Source organism: Chaetodon trifascialis, chromosome 9 (assembly GCF_039877785.1).
Source record: "Chaetodon trifascialis isolate fChaTrf1 chromosome 9, fChaTrf1.hap1, whole genome shotgun sequence".
In the NCBI taxonomy this organism is placed as follows: Eukaryota; Metazoa; Chordata; class Actinopteri; order Chaetodontiformes; family Chaetodontidae; genus Chaetodon; species Chaetodon trifascialis.
In genome coordinates this window covers 3,847,254-3,865,739 of record NC_092064.1, presented here as the reverse complement: position 1 = coordinate 3,865,739, position 18,486 = coordinate 3,847,254, and the positions used below count along the sequence as shown (strand labels likewise).

Sequence of the window (18,486 nt, the reverse complement as noted above, 5' to 3'; positions counted from 1 at the left end):
CCACAGAGATTCAGAGCCAGCAACATTTCATTATCCACGTGTGAAACGGGTGTCAGAAAGCTTGCAGGCTGTCATGTTAAACAAAAAGGCAGTCTCCTCTCTGATCCTGACCTTAGTTTGGGGTACATGTAACTAAACCAACGTGGACATTATGCAGCAAGGTGAATAAAAACATTACTGCTCTGCAGAGCTGCAGGCGGCTGGAAGGCAGCAGTGCTGACTGGGAAAACACAACCCCTTCATTTAGTCTGATGGAACTGTAAAGTAGCTAACACACGCAGGAGCAATTGCGGCTGTGTGTGTGTCAGTTCGTGTGCTTCATTAGTGTGCATCTTGGCGTTGTGTGTTTCTTGTGTGTGAGTGTAATGGGTACCGTGTGCTTGCTGAGGTCTTGTTTGCCCATCTTAAGTCAATTAAAAGGAAATAAGGCGGCTTTGACCGGCCCGTGAACCAGCTCCCTCAGCTGAGAGCATGTCTGCACAACACACACACACACACACACACACACACACACACACACACACACACACACACACACACACACACACACACACACACACACACACACACCCACACACACACACGCACACACACACACAAGCTAACACGGGGAGGCTGATAATGCTCCACAACTGGCAATCGACCTTGTGCCCTGCTGTGTGAGAAACAATGGCTCTGAGGCTTTGTGTGTGTGTGTGTGTGTGTGTGTGTGTGTGTGTGTGTGTGTGTGTGTGTGTGTGTGTTTAGTATGGCATGTGTAACAAGGCTTCAGAGGAAAACTGTTAAAGACTACATCAGACCAAAATGCAGACACACATGCACACATTCCCTTTGTTTCTGCAGAGGAGACCAAAAAATACAGTTGCATCCTGCAGATGCACACACTCACACACACACACACACACACACACACACACACACACACACACACACACACACACACACACACACACACACACACACACACACACACACACTGCACCTTGCTAATAAAAAGTAAGCCAAGGCGTGGACCACAACGTCATAAAGCTGAGGCAACTCACCATGCCTCCAAGCTGCCACTGCTATGAAAAACATTATTACAGCAGAATTTCCTACAGTTAAAAAGATCTTTATTTGATTTCTATTGTTCCAGTAAGTCAGCTCTCCACTAATTGACCCACTATGTGACTGATCGACACTGTGTAAGTGTGTAAGCACTAGTAACTGGAACGCTTACAAACTTTCAAAGGCTTTCTTATCAGCTCAGAATGACACAGTCTGGCATGGTATAATGACAAAGTCTGCCTTCATGGGGGAATGATGGTCCAAAAATAACCAAGCCAAATCTAAAAGGACAAGAGGCGATTATTCAGTTAACATCAAAACAAAAACGGGTTGGTCAGGAATGTTTCAATAATTTTGTTTTGGATATGATTTCAGTTGGACAAAATACCCAAATATACTGAGTACCCGAGCTATCAAAAGATTTTTTATTTCCAGTTACTTAAATGTAGCAAATGTGGCAAATAAGCAATGTGCAAAACATTCAGCTAACGTTAGCAGGCTCCTTTGGCATTGGCATCTGAGGGCATTGACCATTGCCTTTGTGTTTGCTTTTTTTTGCTTGGCTTAATGCAAGTAAGTGTCTGTGTTTTGGTCAAAAATCATTTAGAGGCATTAAGAGTTGAAGAAGACATTTTTAAAATAATGAATTAAAAGTGAAGTAAGATTGTACTTTTGCTTTAGTACTTTTCATCACAAGTAATGTATGTTTAGATTCAGGAATAAAAAAAACGGAAACTTGTACAAATGTTCTGTGATGATACCAACAACTTCTACACCCACAATGCCTCTTAGGAAAGTGACAAAATACTGTACAACACACGGTGCAGTCAAGCACTGTTCTGCCACTCACTGAGCACTCTACGTCTACACTGGCACCAATTACACTGAACCATGTTTCTTGGTATGCTTTTTATTTATATTGTGACTATTATGCTCATTTGTCTTGCACATTCCTACAAGGCAGATGGTCCAATCAGATTCCAGGCTAATGCTTACACAGGGTGTCTGATCCAACAGGGTGACGTAAGCAAGATGCAACACATCACAAATAAAAGGAAATTGCAGTGACAGAGCAGGGAGGCATGACTGTAGCTGCATGATAAAGCAATTTTACATATTAATGATGTAAATGGAAGTGAACATGCAGAAATAGTTCATCATCATAGGAGGATACGTGGTCCTGCTTTTCCTAGATGTTAAAGTTTGATGTCTCAGCATGTCACAACTGCAGAAGGTATGAAGCCATGAGGACAGACCTCACACTTCACTGCTATGTGTCTGCAGGCTGTGAATGTATCATATGATTCACAGTCATGCAGCTTAGTGTTAGTAATGACATGCTCTAAAAAAAGATCCAGCTCAACATAACATCGCCCTGTGTGCAGTTGTTCAGTGATGAGGAAAAATAGGTTACTAACTGTTTTTGTGTTAAAATGTCTTTCAAAACTTGTTTCTTATGAAGCTAATTTCTTCTTGTTCTTCTCCAAAAAAATGTTGTTGTGTCTTTCTTTTCTTTTATTTTCCTGGTTGAAAAGGGCATCCATTACTATTACTTTTTTTTTTTTTCTCTTATTCACAAGAAATAAGAAAAACTGGTTGGGATGTGTCCCATGTTTCCTCAGGCAGTGAAGAAAAACTCTTTTCTTAATCTGTCTGAGGGTTTATCATGGGCCACCTGCTGTCACCAAACTTGTTGGTAGACACACTGTGACAGAGGATATTTGTAAATCAGATGGGATGTCTTTGTTAGGCCTTTGTCCACTTTTAACCTTCCAGAAATCCTAATTAAAGGGAAAGTAAAGTTAACAAGTTCAGTGATCACATTCTTTGTGCTCTCACTGTGAGCAGCATGATAAGTACTAGATCCTAATGCATCAGCTCTATCCCATGACAATCCTGGAGCTGCTCTCGTCCAGGTGAGGGACCACTTAATCCTCCATCCCCAACCCCAGCTCATAATGAACAGGCTAGATCTAATCCACAGCACAGAGGAGTAAGGGTTAAGTCTTTATCGCTTGCCATGCCACTGCTCTCGCTTTAAGTCGCTCTCACATCCAATCCCTTTGTAAGCATCATTATAATACTGCTATTGTATCTGGACCAGCAATCTGCATTATGTTAGAGGAAATGAATCGCAACCGCTGCTGAGGCAGAAAATAATGCAAACAAACAGTCATTTATTCAACAGATGCAGATTAAAAGAATAAGGGCTGAAAAATGAGTGGACTATCGAGAGTTCAAAATATCTGTCAGTGAGTTGGTCAGTCAAATGTGAAATATTCCATCACGAGGTATCTTTGTGGCATCACCGATCAAAGTTTACATAGTGACGGTGTCTATCTACCTGGGCTCAAAGGACTTTACATGTTTCAATGCCAAACTGGCCTTAATTTGCATTATGAATTCTGTTTCCTTCTACATCTGGATCTATGTTAAACATGGTGGTGGTGGTGGTGGTGGTGGGGGGGATTATTCCAAGTTATCATTTTGTGACTCTTGTTGGTTATGATATTTACTTTGTTTCTAGAATTTCCTCTCTGAAAAATATGGAAATATTATCTGCCCATGCAAGCTTTGCATGAGCTGGTGAAAATTACATTACAAGTAGGAAAACAGAGAAGTTTATATAAATGATACCTTGTAAATGTGTCTACACCACAATGGAGCTGCTGTTGTTAGTTAGTTTTAGTAATGGTTGTTGCCCTCATGATCATAAATGCCTCTCTTCAAGACACGATCGCCCATCAGTGACAAAATACCCAGATTGGTCTGCATTGGGCCATCGTTAACTGTCAGTGGCTGACCATTGCTCATCCAACCCCGATCCCAAAGAGTTGGTATGCCATGTAAAACAGAACTACAAACAGAATGCAATCATTTGCAAATCAACTGTGTTCACTGACAAAGTGTTCCTGAGCCCATGTAGAAATGTCCTTTAAATAATCATGTGTTCACAAAGTGGTGAACCTCACTCCATCCTCACCTGTGAACGACCCAATCATACTCAATCATGACGCTATCACCAATGAACCTGTTCACCTGTGGAATGTTCCAAACAGGTGTTTTGGAGCATTCTAAATCTTTCCCAGTCTTCTGTTGATCCTGTCCAAACTTGTTCGCAATGTGTTGCTGCATCAAATTCAGAATAGCAATATAATATATTGCTATTCTGAGTTTCTAAAAATCAGTGAAGGTGATGAAGTCAAACATTAAATATATTGATTTTGTGCTGTTTTTATGCCAAGAATGACTAGAAAATTCTCACATTGCACTGTTGCTTGCAGTGTTGGCAGCAGGCTGCCATTAGAGGTGACCATTCATCCTGCTGGACATGAATCAGCAGTGAGAGTTCTCTAACTGGCTGTTCAGCCTATTGAATCAATGACTTCATAGATTTTATTGAGGTGTGTCCTAGTCTTGCACCTTGGCATGACAGCACATAGAATAACAGGCCTTTGCACTATGATCTGTAGAACGTAGTACATGCTACATGACTGATCCCTGTACATGATGTCAGTCTTTAAAATTGGTGAATTCCACCGAAACCAGAGAGAGAGAACAGGAAGAAAGCCGCTATCAGGAGCACAGACTGAAATGCATCATACACTCAGTCCATTAGATAAAGTCTCAGCATCCACATTCTGTGGGAAAAGACACACTATGGAGTCATTCAATGAGTCTATATGAATAAATGATGAGGAAACGAACGCAGTAACGGTGTTGGTGTATTTCATAGCATGGATCCCCACTGATGCACATTAGAACACAGAGCCTCAATTCTATTGCAGGGACACACACAAAGACATCCGTGTTAATTTGGTGTTGCACTTTATATACTGCATATGGAGAGTTTTAAGTGGTGATGCCAAAAGATAGATAGATAGATAGATAGATAGATAGATAGATAGATAGATAGATAGATAGATAGATAGATAGATAGATAGATAGATAGCCATTGGGAGATCAAAATGTAGGCAAACCAAAAAGACCCCATTTATCTAGTGAACAGACAAGTCCTCCACCCTTTGTACTGAGATGTGACTGTGGTGTTGGCACTGATGATAGTTGGTAGGGTGGAGGAGGCGGAGAAAGAGAGAAATGGGTGCTCAGAACTCCACTTGATGAGTTGCATATGCAATGCTGGCACATCAGTATCCGTACAGCTATGTGCACAAGCTCCTGTCCGTTCAGTTTGCTATTCTGCATTCCTACATGCCACAGCACCCCAGGACATGGCCATATGCCATTGGCTTGGCCCGTTGATCAACACTGCTCCAGCCTTGCATGACAGCTCACAATGCACACATACACACATACTCACACACAGTAGTTCCGACAGATGGGTGAAAAGGTGGGCCACGTCATGTGTGAAGTGAACAGAGGGCAGGGGGGTGTTAGCAATTATGGTGAAACAGACTGCAAAGAGAGACAGACACGTGTGTGCGTGTGTGTGTGTGTGTGTGTGTGTGTGTGTGTGTGAACAACAGAATAGGTGCACATGGGCATGCACAGAAATGCAAGCAGAGCATCAACCAAAACAAGTCTACACTCTAGTTAGGAGAGCTTTAGACAACCAGCCCATTGAAGACGGCCTTAATAGAGTACCCGTAAGTGTGTATGAAGCATGTGTCAGGTCCAAACGCTTCACTTCACAAGACTACGAGCACATACATAATGCCCTCTACTGCATTATCAGTGGAAAAAAAGAGGAAATACACTCGTACACATCTTAGAGCTGATTAATGTCTCTCAGCCCAACCTTTATTTTCAAAACCAAGATCAAGTGCCAATCACTAGACACTCTGTCCAGTGACTGAACAAGCTCTTAGGAGCTGAAGAGAGGTTCAACAGGAACACACGCTGGATGTGCTGCTTGTCAAGATACACTGTGAAGACAAACCAGCTAGAGGGCACAAACAGCACAACAAACAGCACAAACAGGAGTAATGTTTGCATTAGTTATTGTAGTTAGCCATTTGTGTAGCAAGCACAGCATGTATAATGTATGCAGCAAAGATAACGTTACTCTTAAGTCAAGACTGGGGTCAACCAACATGTGGAGGTTTAAATTTAATTTGCATGAAATATGAAATCGGGGTGACACTGGCACAACTGCAGATATCCACATTTTAACATTTAAATAAAGTGGAAAATATGAACAATGCTCCAAGGGTGTCATAGTCATACAATCAACACTACTCCACTTTTAATGCTCACTTTTCATATACAGTATGTGTGAAATGTATGACTGTGCAGGACTTAATGTGTATCTTGCTTCCCAGCATCTGACAGAGCTGACGGCACTACAAATGCAGTATGTTGTTGGTACCAACCTAATTCTGCCAAAAATACTGAAAACAAAGTATAATTTTGTTATCGCTATTATTACTTTGGCACTAACATTTACCCAGCATAATATTTACAGCAAATTATGGATTAGATAATCAGATGAAAACCCTGACAAAACATTGATGCAAATAAAAAGGCTCGCTTCCAGAGCATGGTCCAAGTGCCCGGTACACAGTAACAGCTGTCTGATTACAAGTCAGTTCAAAATCCAGTGAAAATGTATTATTTCTCTCATGTAAAGAAGATATAAACACTCATCTATCAGCAATCAAATGCATATGTGTTTATACTGTATTGAAATATTTACACACTGTGGACCACAAAAACAGACCAAACAAAACCGAAAGATATCAGAATATCACATAACCTTTGAACTTATAGAGATCAATTATCAATTTCACTCAAAAAGTGAGTATTTGACTAAAGCAACCCTCCATGAAAATTAACATGTGTGTTCATATTTTTGACATTTTGAATGTCAATGTCTGAACTGAAATATAGCTGTGTGTGTGTGTGTGTGTGTGTGTGTGTGTGTGTGTGTGTGTGTGTGTGTATTGAGTGTTTCCTTATCTGCTCTTTATAAAACTGGAAAAATTGTTGAAAAACACAGTTGACTATACATTAGCACTAAAAACAATAATTACACAATTTTCTTGTTTTTGTTTAAGACTTTTGGTTTTCACTTGAGCATGAAGGGCAACCAGTCAGCTCTGATCCCAAGACCTAAGTGATGTACTGGTGATACAAGGACAGGACGGGTCACAGATGTACACAGTTGGCTGTGACCATGCAGAGCTCCATGTCTGTCCTGCCTCACTGGTCAACAGCCTTGCAGCAGCATTCTGGACCATTTTCACATGATCCACAGGTGACTTGCTGAGGCAGGTGAAAAGGGAATTGATAGTCTAACTGGGATGATATAAAAGCATGGATGATCATCTCCGGCTCAGGTTATGATACAACAGACCTGAACTACACTGTTGATGAGGACTCGTGGTTGGACCACACACATCTCCAAACTCACGCTATCACGGTGACAGAATCTGTTCACAGACAAACAGACAGATGTATAAACACCCGGCAGAGAACTCAAAACCACTTCTGTGGTAGTTCCTGCCACAGTGGTTGTGTGCAGGATCACATACTCACACACACACACTCGCAAGGTGAAAACAATACCAGAGACTGCTGCCGCTGCTGGTCAATATATATTTCTGGAATGAATTTATTGACTTCAATTGTAAGTCAACAGAAGAGGCAGTTGCTGAAAGTGTGTAGTAATGGAGGCAGAGTGTGAGAGAGTGCTGAGAGAGAAAGTGGTGTTGAGAGTAATCCTCTGCCCATGTAACAGAGATAAAGACACACTGAGGCTTTAGCTCCACACAGGAGATTGACCTCATTACTGGCAACAACCTCACAAACCAACAGACAGACAGACACACAGACACACACACACACACACACACACACACACACACACACACACACACACACACACACACACACACACACACACACACACACACACACACACACACACACACACACACACAACAGGAATGTAGATAACTGGAAAAATAGAAATGTGCTTCACCAGTATTCTTACTGTCAATGACTCACTCTACAAAAGGAGTGTGTGTGTGTGTGTGTGTGTGTGTGTGTGTGTGTGTGTGTGTTTGTGTGTGTAATGAACCGAGAACGCCCCAACCTTGATCAGAAGCGGAGAAAAGGAGCGCTGCCCGCCACTCTCACATTCATCAAGAGTGTGTGTTTGATCTCTCAGCCACATCACACATGTGCCCTCCAATCAACCACTGCTGCCTCGAAGGCCCTTTGGCCTGCCTACACACACACACACACACACACACACACACACACACACACACACACACACACACACACACACACACACACACACACACACACACACACACACACGCACTGAAGGGAACGTCCCACACAGCAGCCATTAGGACTTTTGATTAAATTTGAGTATAGCTCATGTATAAAGGCCAAGGCCAGTGCAGCTTCATTCAAGTGTGTATGATTGTGTGTGTACGTGTGTGCACAGCATGAAAAAAAAAGCAGAAATGAGAGACTGTAAAGCCTTCTAACCTTTGCAATATAGATCCTAACTGCTGCCAAGGGAGGTTAAAACCTAAAAGGGCTCCATAACACTTCATAACTCTGTCTTAAATGAAACAACTACAACTCTATAGCCATTAGTGTGAGACACACACACACACACACACACACACACACACACACACACACACACACACACACACACACACACACACACACACACACACACACACACACACTCACACACACACACACAAACACTGTCTTTAGAAGTTGGCAAGGCGACCAAGGTCATTAGGTTTATTTCCACTGGCAGAGAAGTGAATTTGGCAGTCACAGTCTGCCCAGCGACGCTCAGGTTTATCAGAATAAACAAATATGATTGGAGGAGATTGTCCCGCACATTAATGAATCGCTCCAGCAAAAAAAGGGGAGAGTGAGGGAGAGAAGAAGAAGAAGTAGAGAGACATTAGGAGCAACTTAAAACCAAACTGTGTGTAATTTTTGGGAATCCATCACTAAGACAAAGACAGTGTAAAGTGCTGTAATCAAATGGAGGAAAAAGGCTGACACTGCAGACAATTTGAAGCACAGGTAACATTAATGAGAAGTCAATTCAATTCAGCTACACCAGCATGGAGAAGTCAGGGCCCTGAAAGTGGTAGATCTTTCCCTAGGGTGCTCCATGCTAACATTTTAGCATACAGTGAGCACCAGTAGATTTCATGATGTAAATGTATTGGTATAGCTGTAATCACTAGGATTATCCAGAGTGATATGACTGACCTCTTAATACAGAGGATGGACTTAATAGAAACACCTGTTCAATATGTAATATGTACAATACATAAAAGGTGTTCTATATGAGGCAGGGTAAGGGAATAGACATTTAAAGGAACAGTTCAAATAACACCAACAGAAAATCTCACTTATATGGTGGTAAGAAGCCATACACAAGGTTTGGGTTTGATTTGACCAGGTTTTGAGTGCAGGGTTCTCTCTCCACCGAGGTAGATGAGCTTTTAACTAAAGAAGTAGTCCCCTCTAGACAGTGTGTCCTGTGGATTATACAAGTCCCACAAACTAAACTCTATTCACCTCCACTTTATTGGGGTCCATGTAGTAATTTCCCTTACACAATCATGTGTTCACAAAGTGTTGAACCTCCCTCCATCCTTGCTTGTGAACGACTGAACCTTTCCAGGATGCTCCTTTCATACCAATCATGATACTATCAATGAGCTTGTTTACCTGTGGAATGTTCCAAACAGGTGTTTTTGGAGCATTCCACAACTTCCCCAGTCTTCTGTTGCTCCTGTCCAAACTTGTTTGAAACGTGTTGCTGCATCAAATTCAGAATAAGCAGATATCTACAAAAACCAATGAAGTTGATGAAGTCAAACATGAAATAAGTTGTCTATCCATACCTGGCTGACTCAAATGACTAATTTAGGGCACACTGTTTTATTTTGTAAAGACAGGGTGGAGTTGGGGGTCAGATATCCACACACAGAAAAAGCTCGTTTTGGAGCCTTTATGAGATGAGTCCTTCCTCTGAACTTTTGCTGCTGGAGCATGTAACAGGGAGAGAAATGACCTGCTTCCTGTCCAATTCATGTGGTTTAGAAATGTCCAGCAAATATAAATGAGCTAATTGTGGCTTTTTGATGCCGAACCTTTTGCAGGATGTGTGTGTTGTGCTTGTATGTTATTCTTCTGAGCTCATAAAGCATTTCTTGCAGTCGTTAGTTGGGGTTAGATAAAGGCGAGCAAATCCAAGAAGAGTGGAAAGGCAGGGTATTAATTATACTAAATGGAGAAAGATGGTGCTGAGTTCCCAATAGTGAGCAGTAACACTACACATGTGCACCAGACATGAAATGCTTAATCGCACATAACAGCACATTTTTGCATGTTCATTTACTATTCCAAGTCACTGATCATAAACCAACCCTGTGTGTATTTCTGTCATTGTATCAGAGTGTGTCTGCACCATACACATACACTATGGAATAATGATGCTGCAGCATCAGACAGATTTCCTGTTGGAGATTGGACTAGTGTTCCCAGCTTAGCACCCCCACAGCAGATGTCCAATCATCCTAATATAACAGCAGGAAGCGAACAACACAGTGGCCAAGGCCTCAGATTAAAACTATCTGCATCCCAGAGGATAAAGCACAGCAGCAATGCAACAAACTAATACGAGCAAGATGAGGTGAGATTTAATGATGTGTAGCACTGCAAAACAAGTTATACAGCTGGCACCTACGAAAGTGGACAAGCAGCATGTGATCATATTAGTACAAGGACACAGTTTAATTTTCTTGGTTTATAACTGATTCACTCTCACAACCCCCCTGATGATTTCTGACAAAATATCTCTCAAAGTAAGAGTCTAAAAGAAAAAAACAAACAATCAAGTACAGAGGAAGAGCAGAGAATGAAAAGAAAGTCAGAGTTTAGTTGCCAACTGAGGATGAATCAGAGGGCGCTTCTGGCAATAAGTGAGAAGCCTTGGTTCTGAGAAAAGTGTCTTTCACAATCTCATTCAAATGCATAAACAGTTGCACACTTAACTGTAAAGTTCAATTCTGGTGTATTTCTACTACTAAATACTAGAGGATTACAGTACACAAATTCTTCAGGAACCCTTTATGGAGTTGTTTATTTGGTTACAGTTACCACAGGAACCAATTAAAAAGTCTCTGCCTTGGTGTGTGTGGAACATCAGCGTGTAAGAGTGAGTTCCATTGTCGAAGTCCGTCAGGTGTTCTGTTATGCTAGTCAGGTTAGCCCAGCTCATGTAGCTAGCATCACGCTGAATGCACCTGTACCATCCTGGGAAACATGACCAGTTATAACAGCGTTGTGTCGCAGAAAACTGTGTGAATGGTGTTTTGAAATATCTGGTTGTTGATTCTGACCAGGACAAAGTCTCAGTATGCATGTCACATAATCTGTTAAAGTAAACACACAAACTCACAAACATGCTGAGTCCACTGTCATCTTTCTTCACACATGCATGCTTGTTTCTGCCAACCCAAGCAGAATGTCTGTCAATTTCACCCTCGCCTTCAGTGTTTTTTGTTCCCCAGTTCTAATTGTTAGACAGTGATTGGTTTTCAGCAGATAGTTGGAGGAAGGATCAAAACCTCAAGTACTATAAATCCAATTTCAGCTCTACTGTATGTGTACTAAGCTAACATCCCCTCATTTTTACCTGTCATGTTAGCTTCCAGGACAACTATCAAACTGACAGTTTTGTCCAATGACTATGACTACTGAAGAGAAACATTATCTTTTCCTCCTCCTCCTCTTGTTCGGTCTCTGACCTTCTGCAAGGAAGGATCATCCCACCGTCTGGCACAGTTTGCCACAGAGGCAGGATTTATGAAGGGGAAATTGCAACTGGCAAATGGGTAAGTTAGAACCCCCCCCACCCCCCCCACCCCCCCGGGGCAGAAGAGATGGGATGGAGAGAGGGAGGGACAACAGCAAATATTTGACAGGGACACGGGAGGACTAATATTTGGATTTGACCTTCTGGTGAACCTTCATTGTCTTTGGAAGGGAGCAGAGTCTATGATGAGAAAGCCTTTTACCCCCAACAAATAGGCAATGAGTCGTAATGAGAGACAATGAGTAAGAGAGGGAGAGAAAGGGGAGGGAGGGGAGGAAGATGCAGATAATGTAAGCCAGACACAGACGGAGAAATTACAGAGGAACAGAGAGAGGAAGAGAGAGCGAGAGCAGCTGCAGCAGGGCTGAAAGTGAAGCTGAGAAGGTGCCGGGCTGCGGAGGGAGCATCCAGGGAGTTGGGTGACGAGAAACACTGTCCGTTTGTGGCCACTGATAATACTTTCCATTCTAGCTGCCTCTATGTGGGGGTCTGCTGTGTGAGTGTGTGTGTGTGTGTGTGTGTGTGTGTGTGTGTGTGTGTGTGTGTGTGTGTCTGTGTGTCTGTGTGTTTGCAGTGCAGGCCCTGTGCGAGCTGCTGATTCCCCTGATTGCAGGCTGGCGCCCTGCTGGCGAGCCCCCGCACACTGAAATTAAATCCACTCTGCTCCGTTATAAATTATAATGCTTTACAAACAGCACCCCCACCGGGGAACCCAGAAGGGGGAGAGAGGAAGAGAGAGAGAGAATAGATGGTGTCAGGGAAGAAGGGGGAGAGGAGGATTGGAGGTCTATGAATGAAAAATGTGCAATCAAAAAGGATGAAAACAGAAGAAGATGGTTACGGAAAGAAAAAACAAACACTTTTTTGGGAATTTGGTAATGCTAACTGAATTGAGAATTTAAAACCCATCTTAAATAAAACACAGCTGGCCTTTTAAGCAATTGAACACAGCTTAACAATAAAGCAGTAGTGTACAAGAAAAGATAAAAAATAATTTAATCAGGAAGGTCAGGAAAGAGACACAATTGCACTTAAACTTCTTTCTTGGTTAAAATGTCAATGAAATGCCTTAAATTTATATCACAGACTGAAGAATTTGAAAGGCCTTACCTTAAATGAAGAAGGAAGTGAAAGGTCATGAAATGAACAGGAAGAGAGACAGATACACCAGGGATGTGTGTGGAGGAGACAAAACAGTGAAAGAAAGGCTCTGATACTGTTTGGGCGGACGGGGAGAGGGAAGACAGCCTCAGCTAAATGGACCTTGTGGTGCCAGAGAGGCAGCATGCCGTGCTGATATCCAGCTAGACTGGCACCATATGACTGGGCTGGCGCTGTGGTAGGCAACAGAGAGCTAATATGTCTAACAGCTTGTGTGGAGGATGATAACCTGTTAGCATGGTGCCAGGCTCATCCAAGTCAAACAGGGAAGAGACTGAGAGGCAATGATAGTGGGCGTCAGCTCCAAGTGTCAGTGCTGATGTTTGGGTTCTTTCAAGGTTCAAATATATACCTCTAACATTTTGAACTGGCATTTCATATAGTGCTGAAGCGATGAGTCGATTAAAGAAACCAGAAAATCAGTTGACAATAATGTTAATAATGGATGAGTCGTTTCCATTCATACAACATTCAAGTTTAAGCATGCACTGGTTCTAGTTTGTCAAATGTGGGGATGAGAGGATTGAAGTCATTGCCTTAATCATTTCACTGCTGAAATTATTATAACTTCTCAAATGCGAGAATTTGTTGTTTTGTTGTTTTACATTAATGTAAATTGAATATATTTGGATTTAGACTTTTGCTTAGAAAAAAAACTTGACGAGGATGTCATTGATGGGCATTCATCAATATAGTCTGACATTCTAAAAACAAAGCATTCATCCATTACTGTTAAAAATATAAATATATATATCCAAATATTAACTGAAAGTCATCATTAGTTTAAAATCCAGTTTTCAAAGTGAAAAGAATTAAACCAAACGTAAGGGCTTCTCTCTTATATATGATGTAAAACTGCATTTAAGGGGTCTCGAAACACTTTTACAACAATTTCCAAGTGCCGTAATGGCTCTAGTTGCAGGCTTCTAACATCAAACCAGTATAATGAATTATCATTTCATGAAGAACAATATTGCAAAAACATGACTAAATGTCATCTAACACAATAAACCTACCATAAATGCTCCACATCCTGTCTCTGATCAAGCTAACTGCATCATATACATGACATTAAATGGGATGATACTGACAAACATTTTACTATTAAATCAGGGCTGATATTGTCTCACATCTTGGACTAGCTGCAGCTGTAACTGGCAGACTGTTTTAGGAACAACAGGCCTATTCTCCATCCCAGCAGGGGGTCAGGTCATGTGTGGCCATCTGCATTGTCTGCCAATCAAACCTGAGACTCAGACGCCTTAAACAAAATTCAGCCTCACTTCCGTTAACGCCTAAACACAAAGCCCTGACCAGTGATACAGGACACAGCTGTCAGTACCACCTATGAGGGCTGTCAGCCTCTATTTGGGCAGCAGAAGCATGGCCACACACATTGACTGTCATCACTGTTAATGTGGACCACAACTGATGGCTATAAAAGACAGACAGTCAAATGTGCGTTCAAAATGTGAGCATGTTAGTTGATGGATCGCTGTCTACCTTTGTGAGACTTTAACAGTCTTTAACAGAGTTTAATAGATACATTTTGCATGTTTGGTACGTGTTAAGCAGTTATCAAGAATTCTTCTTCTTCCCTGCCTTTCCTGACATATCACTGCATTTCTTGGTGTGTCAGCACTACATGTGGATCCATGGAATAGCATCGAACCCCTGGCAGGAATGTGTATCTCATCATTCATGCTTGTGCACAAGTGCATATGCATCCTGCTGAAACAAACACAATGTGGACCCACTCATAAACAGGTCCATAGTCTTATCAGAGATCACACACTCCACAAGGAACCTTGGGCAAGTCACTGAGCATTCACTACGAAATAATGTGGAACACCCCAAAAACTATGGAAGAATAGGACGTATCCAGAGTCTTAAAGATGACAAGACAGATTCTGATGCACTTGGAAAATGTGAGGTCTATCAGCAGCATGAATTGCGAGGTTGGCAGAAAGCCACCAGCATACATGCAGACAGGTAGAATAGAGAAAGTCAAGTCCATTCAAATCTGTTCTAAATGCAAAATCAGGTCTAGGTCAAATATGGCCTGTTTTGCCTGAAGAGAACCGAGAGAAAGCAGAGGTGACAGCTGGGATCAGTACCAGCAAGTCTCAAACACACCACAGCAGAAAAAAAGCCATCGGCTGTCATGACCGTCAGGATAAACAGAAGAAAAGAGACAATGAGGGAAGGTACAATGCAAGTTGACAGTAATATGTGCGTTTGCAAGTTCAAAGGTGATGTTCACAGATAGCATCGAGCAGGTTATGACAATACAAAATGCTTCACAAAAGAGACTGTAGACAGATGATACACACACTGCCAATGTTTTTAAAGCAGTTCTGCACTATTTTCAACGTCCATCACTTGTCCGTGTCATTGACCAGATGTGTTTCAGTTCCTACAAATGTGTCCATTTACATAGCATTGTCAGCAGGTCTGATGACGCTTTTTGTTTCTCAACATTTTTTTCTGCTCTGGAGGTTGCCAGATGAAATCAAAGATTCTGCACACTAAAGACACTACGAAACAGCCGTTCAAAAGACAGAAAAATGCTGTGAAGACATGACCTATATCTACAGTGATTGATTAAAGCCCACTGTCACTCTGATCTTTCTGATTTCAGTACGGGCATTGAAAGTTACAGTGGGGGGGGGGGGAAATAGAATACATGAATCAATAAAGACAACCCCAATTCCAAAGAGTTGGGACACTGTAAAATGTACATGAGAGCAGAATGATATCATTTGCAAATGAACTGTTTACTGACAACTGTTTAATGAAGTGTTCCTGAGTCCATGCAGTAACATCCTTAAACAACTGAACGACTGAGCCTGTCGAGGATGCTCCTTTCATAGCCAATCATGATCCAATCACCTGTTACCAGTGAACCTGTTTACCTGTGGAATGTTCCAAACAGGTGTTTCTGGAGTATTCCACATCTTTCCCCCTTTCCACCCTTTCATGTAAAAAGGGTTGGATTATTTATCACATTATGTTTTATTTAGTTTTACACAGCATCCCAACTTTTGTGGAATTGGGGATCTACAAAAATTGATGAAACTGATGAGGTCAACCATGAAATATATTGTAATGTACCGTTTTCAGTTGAGTATATGTCAAAAAGGATTAGCAAATGATCACATTCTGTTTTATATTTTACACAGTGTCTCAACTTTTTTGGAATCAGTGTTTTGAAAACAACGCAGTTTTCTTTCTGCATACCTCTACGGACTGACTGAAACAAAAATTGGCTATGTAATCCCTGATATTACTTCACTGAAGAAAATCTGTCCAGCTGCTGTGCTTTCAGCTCCCAAAGAGTTGTTCTGGCTCTGAGGACAGTGACATTTAAAGCATAGATCAGCATTGCTGTGGACTAAACAAATGTATGTGTCGGTTGTGTGTACCTGCTCCTGATATGTTCCATCTGGGAAGAATGCAAGATGGGAAAAATAAGTGGATGGATGTAATGATCAGGGGGTTTTTTTTTCATCCCTGCTGCATCACCAGAAACAAAATGACAAGTGTATGGACAGAAAATCCATAGTCACTACTTCTTTAACGCGGTTCTCCTTTGCAACTGTGCATCTTGCCCAAAAGGATCTTGATCACTGCACAGGAATGGAAACAGTCAGGTCTTCTTTGTGGGAAACAGAAGGAAGAACCACTGGCATGGGCCAGCATACCATCTCAAATGGTAACAGTTTAAGTGCACCAGCTGTCCAATCAGGGGCTTCTGTTCCCTCTCCCATCCAATTACAATGTGACGGGGGCTTGAGCAAACAAAGCATTATTGGTCAGTTAAGCTTTCCTCTCATCTCCAGGAGTTTGCTGTCGCTTTTCGTGAGGCGCACACAACATCTGCAAACACCTGATAGGCCTGAGCAGTGGCCTTCAGCCCCCTCGTTGGCCGGGTTAAATTGTTACCACCTTTCTCTAATCCTGACTCTGACAATTAACTGTATGGCCGAGCACTTCAAAGCCCTCGATGGCTAAAGGGGTTAACCCCAACGCTCCAAGAGATTTGTTTTTGATTTTACTGAGATCCCCAGACACTTTCATCTTTGCCCCTCACTCCTTCTTCCTCTTTAAATCCCAGAGGGCTAAGCTGAGGGCAGGGGGAGTTGCAGCTAATTTTGGCAAAGTCAGTGTGGTATTTGAAGGCTAATTTTTAAGTTCTCACAAGGTTACCAATACAAACACAAGTGTGAAATGTAATCAGGTGAAAAAAGATGGTGTCTATTTGCATCACAGTGCAAACATTATATGGTTCGGTGGGAAAGAAAATGTTTTACTATGAGATCTGAGTGTGAAGTGGTTGACATATGGGTTTCATATTTGAAGCTTTTGAGCTGTATTCGCCAGTCATAATCCAGAGAGTCAATATTCTCCAACCATCGAGTTAACGGTGCCCAAAACCAGTCTGGAAGTACACAAGTGAAAGGCTATGTCAGTTCTGCTGCAGGGGTGGCCAATCTAAAGAAACCCACTCTGCATGTTTATGGTAGAGCAGAACTTTTTTGCTTACCAAATGATACAGACCTACACTGACAGCACACACCAGCCCTATCACTGGGATAGTGTTTTCCACTAGAGCCAGTACAATACCTATTTATGGTACCAATACGAGCACATACCTTTTTCAATACATTACTTGTATATCACACACATGACAGAACTTTATGCTCAGTGATTTTATCACAATGCACCTTGGGGGTCGTAGTTAACATCTCTACACTTTTGATCTGCTTAAACTGGCATTTTTGAATTTTTAGCGAAAAAACAGATGTTTCCTAACTCAGTTGTTCATATTCTGTCTATGAAAAAAAAAACACAGGACTTTTGCTTTTTACAAGAGAGACTCTTTGGGTTTGCTTCGGCCGTCTGCCTCGATCAGTCTCGCAGACAGTACACACCGTTAGTACACAGTAGGCATTGACAGCTTTTCTACCTCTATGCTAGTAGGTGTGTGTTGGCCTTACTGGGCACTACCAGCCTGTTCTACGCCAATCCCTTCAGCTCTGTCAATTTTAACTGCGTGTATACATGTATATGTATATTGAGGGTGGTAGATTACTCTATGTGTGTGTGGGTTAGGGGTAATAGTGTGTGAAGAGCTAGTCCTGCATGCATCCTGCCCCTCCTCTATCCCCCAACAGTCTCCCCTGCAGCGCCTCAGCAGGAACTGGAGCAAATGCGTTTAGGAATTAAGACTGGGGAATGGCCTGAGGTGTGTGTGTGTGTGTGTGTGTGTGTGTGTGTGTGTGTGTGTGTGTGTGTGTGTGTGTGTGTGTGTGTGTGTGTGTGTGTGTGTTTATGTGTATGTGTGTGTGTGCACATGTGGGTGTGTGTTATCATGGAGTTGTGCTGCTCTTTTGCGGCGCGCCAGCTCCTGCCAGCTGCCCCAGGATGTGGCCTGTCAC

General features: G+C 42.0%; 1 protein-coding gene across 5 annotated transcripts in view; it reads right to left on the bottom strand.

Moving 5' to 3' along the window:
• The window catches only part of bcas3 (BCAS3 microtubule associated cell migration factor), a 336,382-nt gene that overhangs the window by 152,956 nt on the left and 164,940 nt on the right, over positions 1-18,486 (bottom strand). The window contains exon 24 of one of the 5 annotated variants that reach the window (XM_070969921.1): positions 404-475. The exons of the other annotated variants lie outside the window; for them this stretch is intronic. Within the exon in view, the coding sequence (XP_070826022.1) occupies positions 414-475 (62 nt within the window). The 3' untranslated portion in view covers positions 404-413. Of the gene's footprint in view, positions 1-403; positions 476-18,486 lie in introns of those variants that run through there. 5 annotated transcript variants of the gene reach the window in all.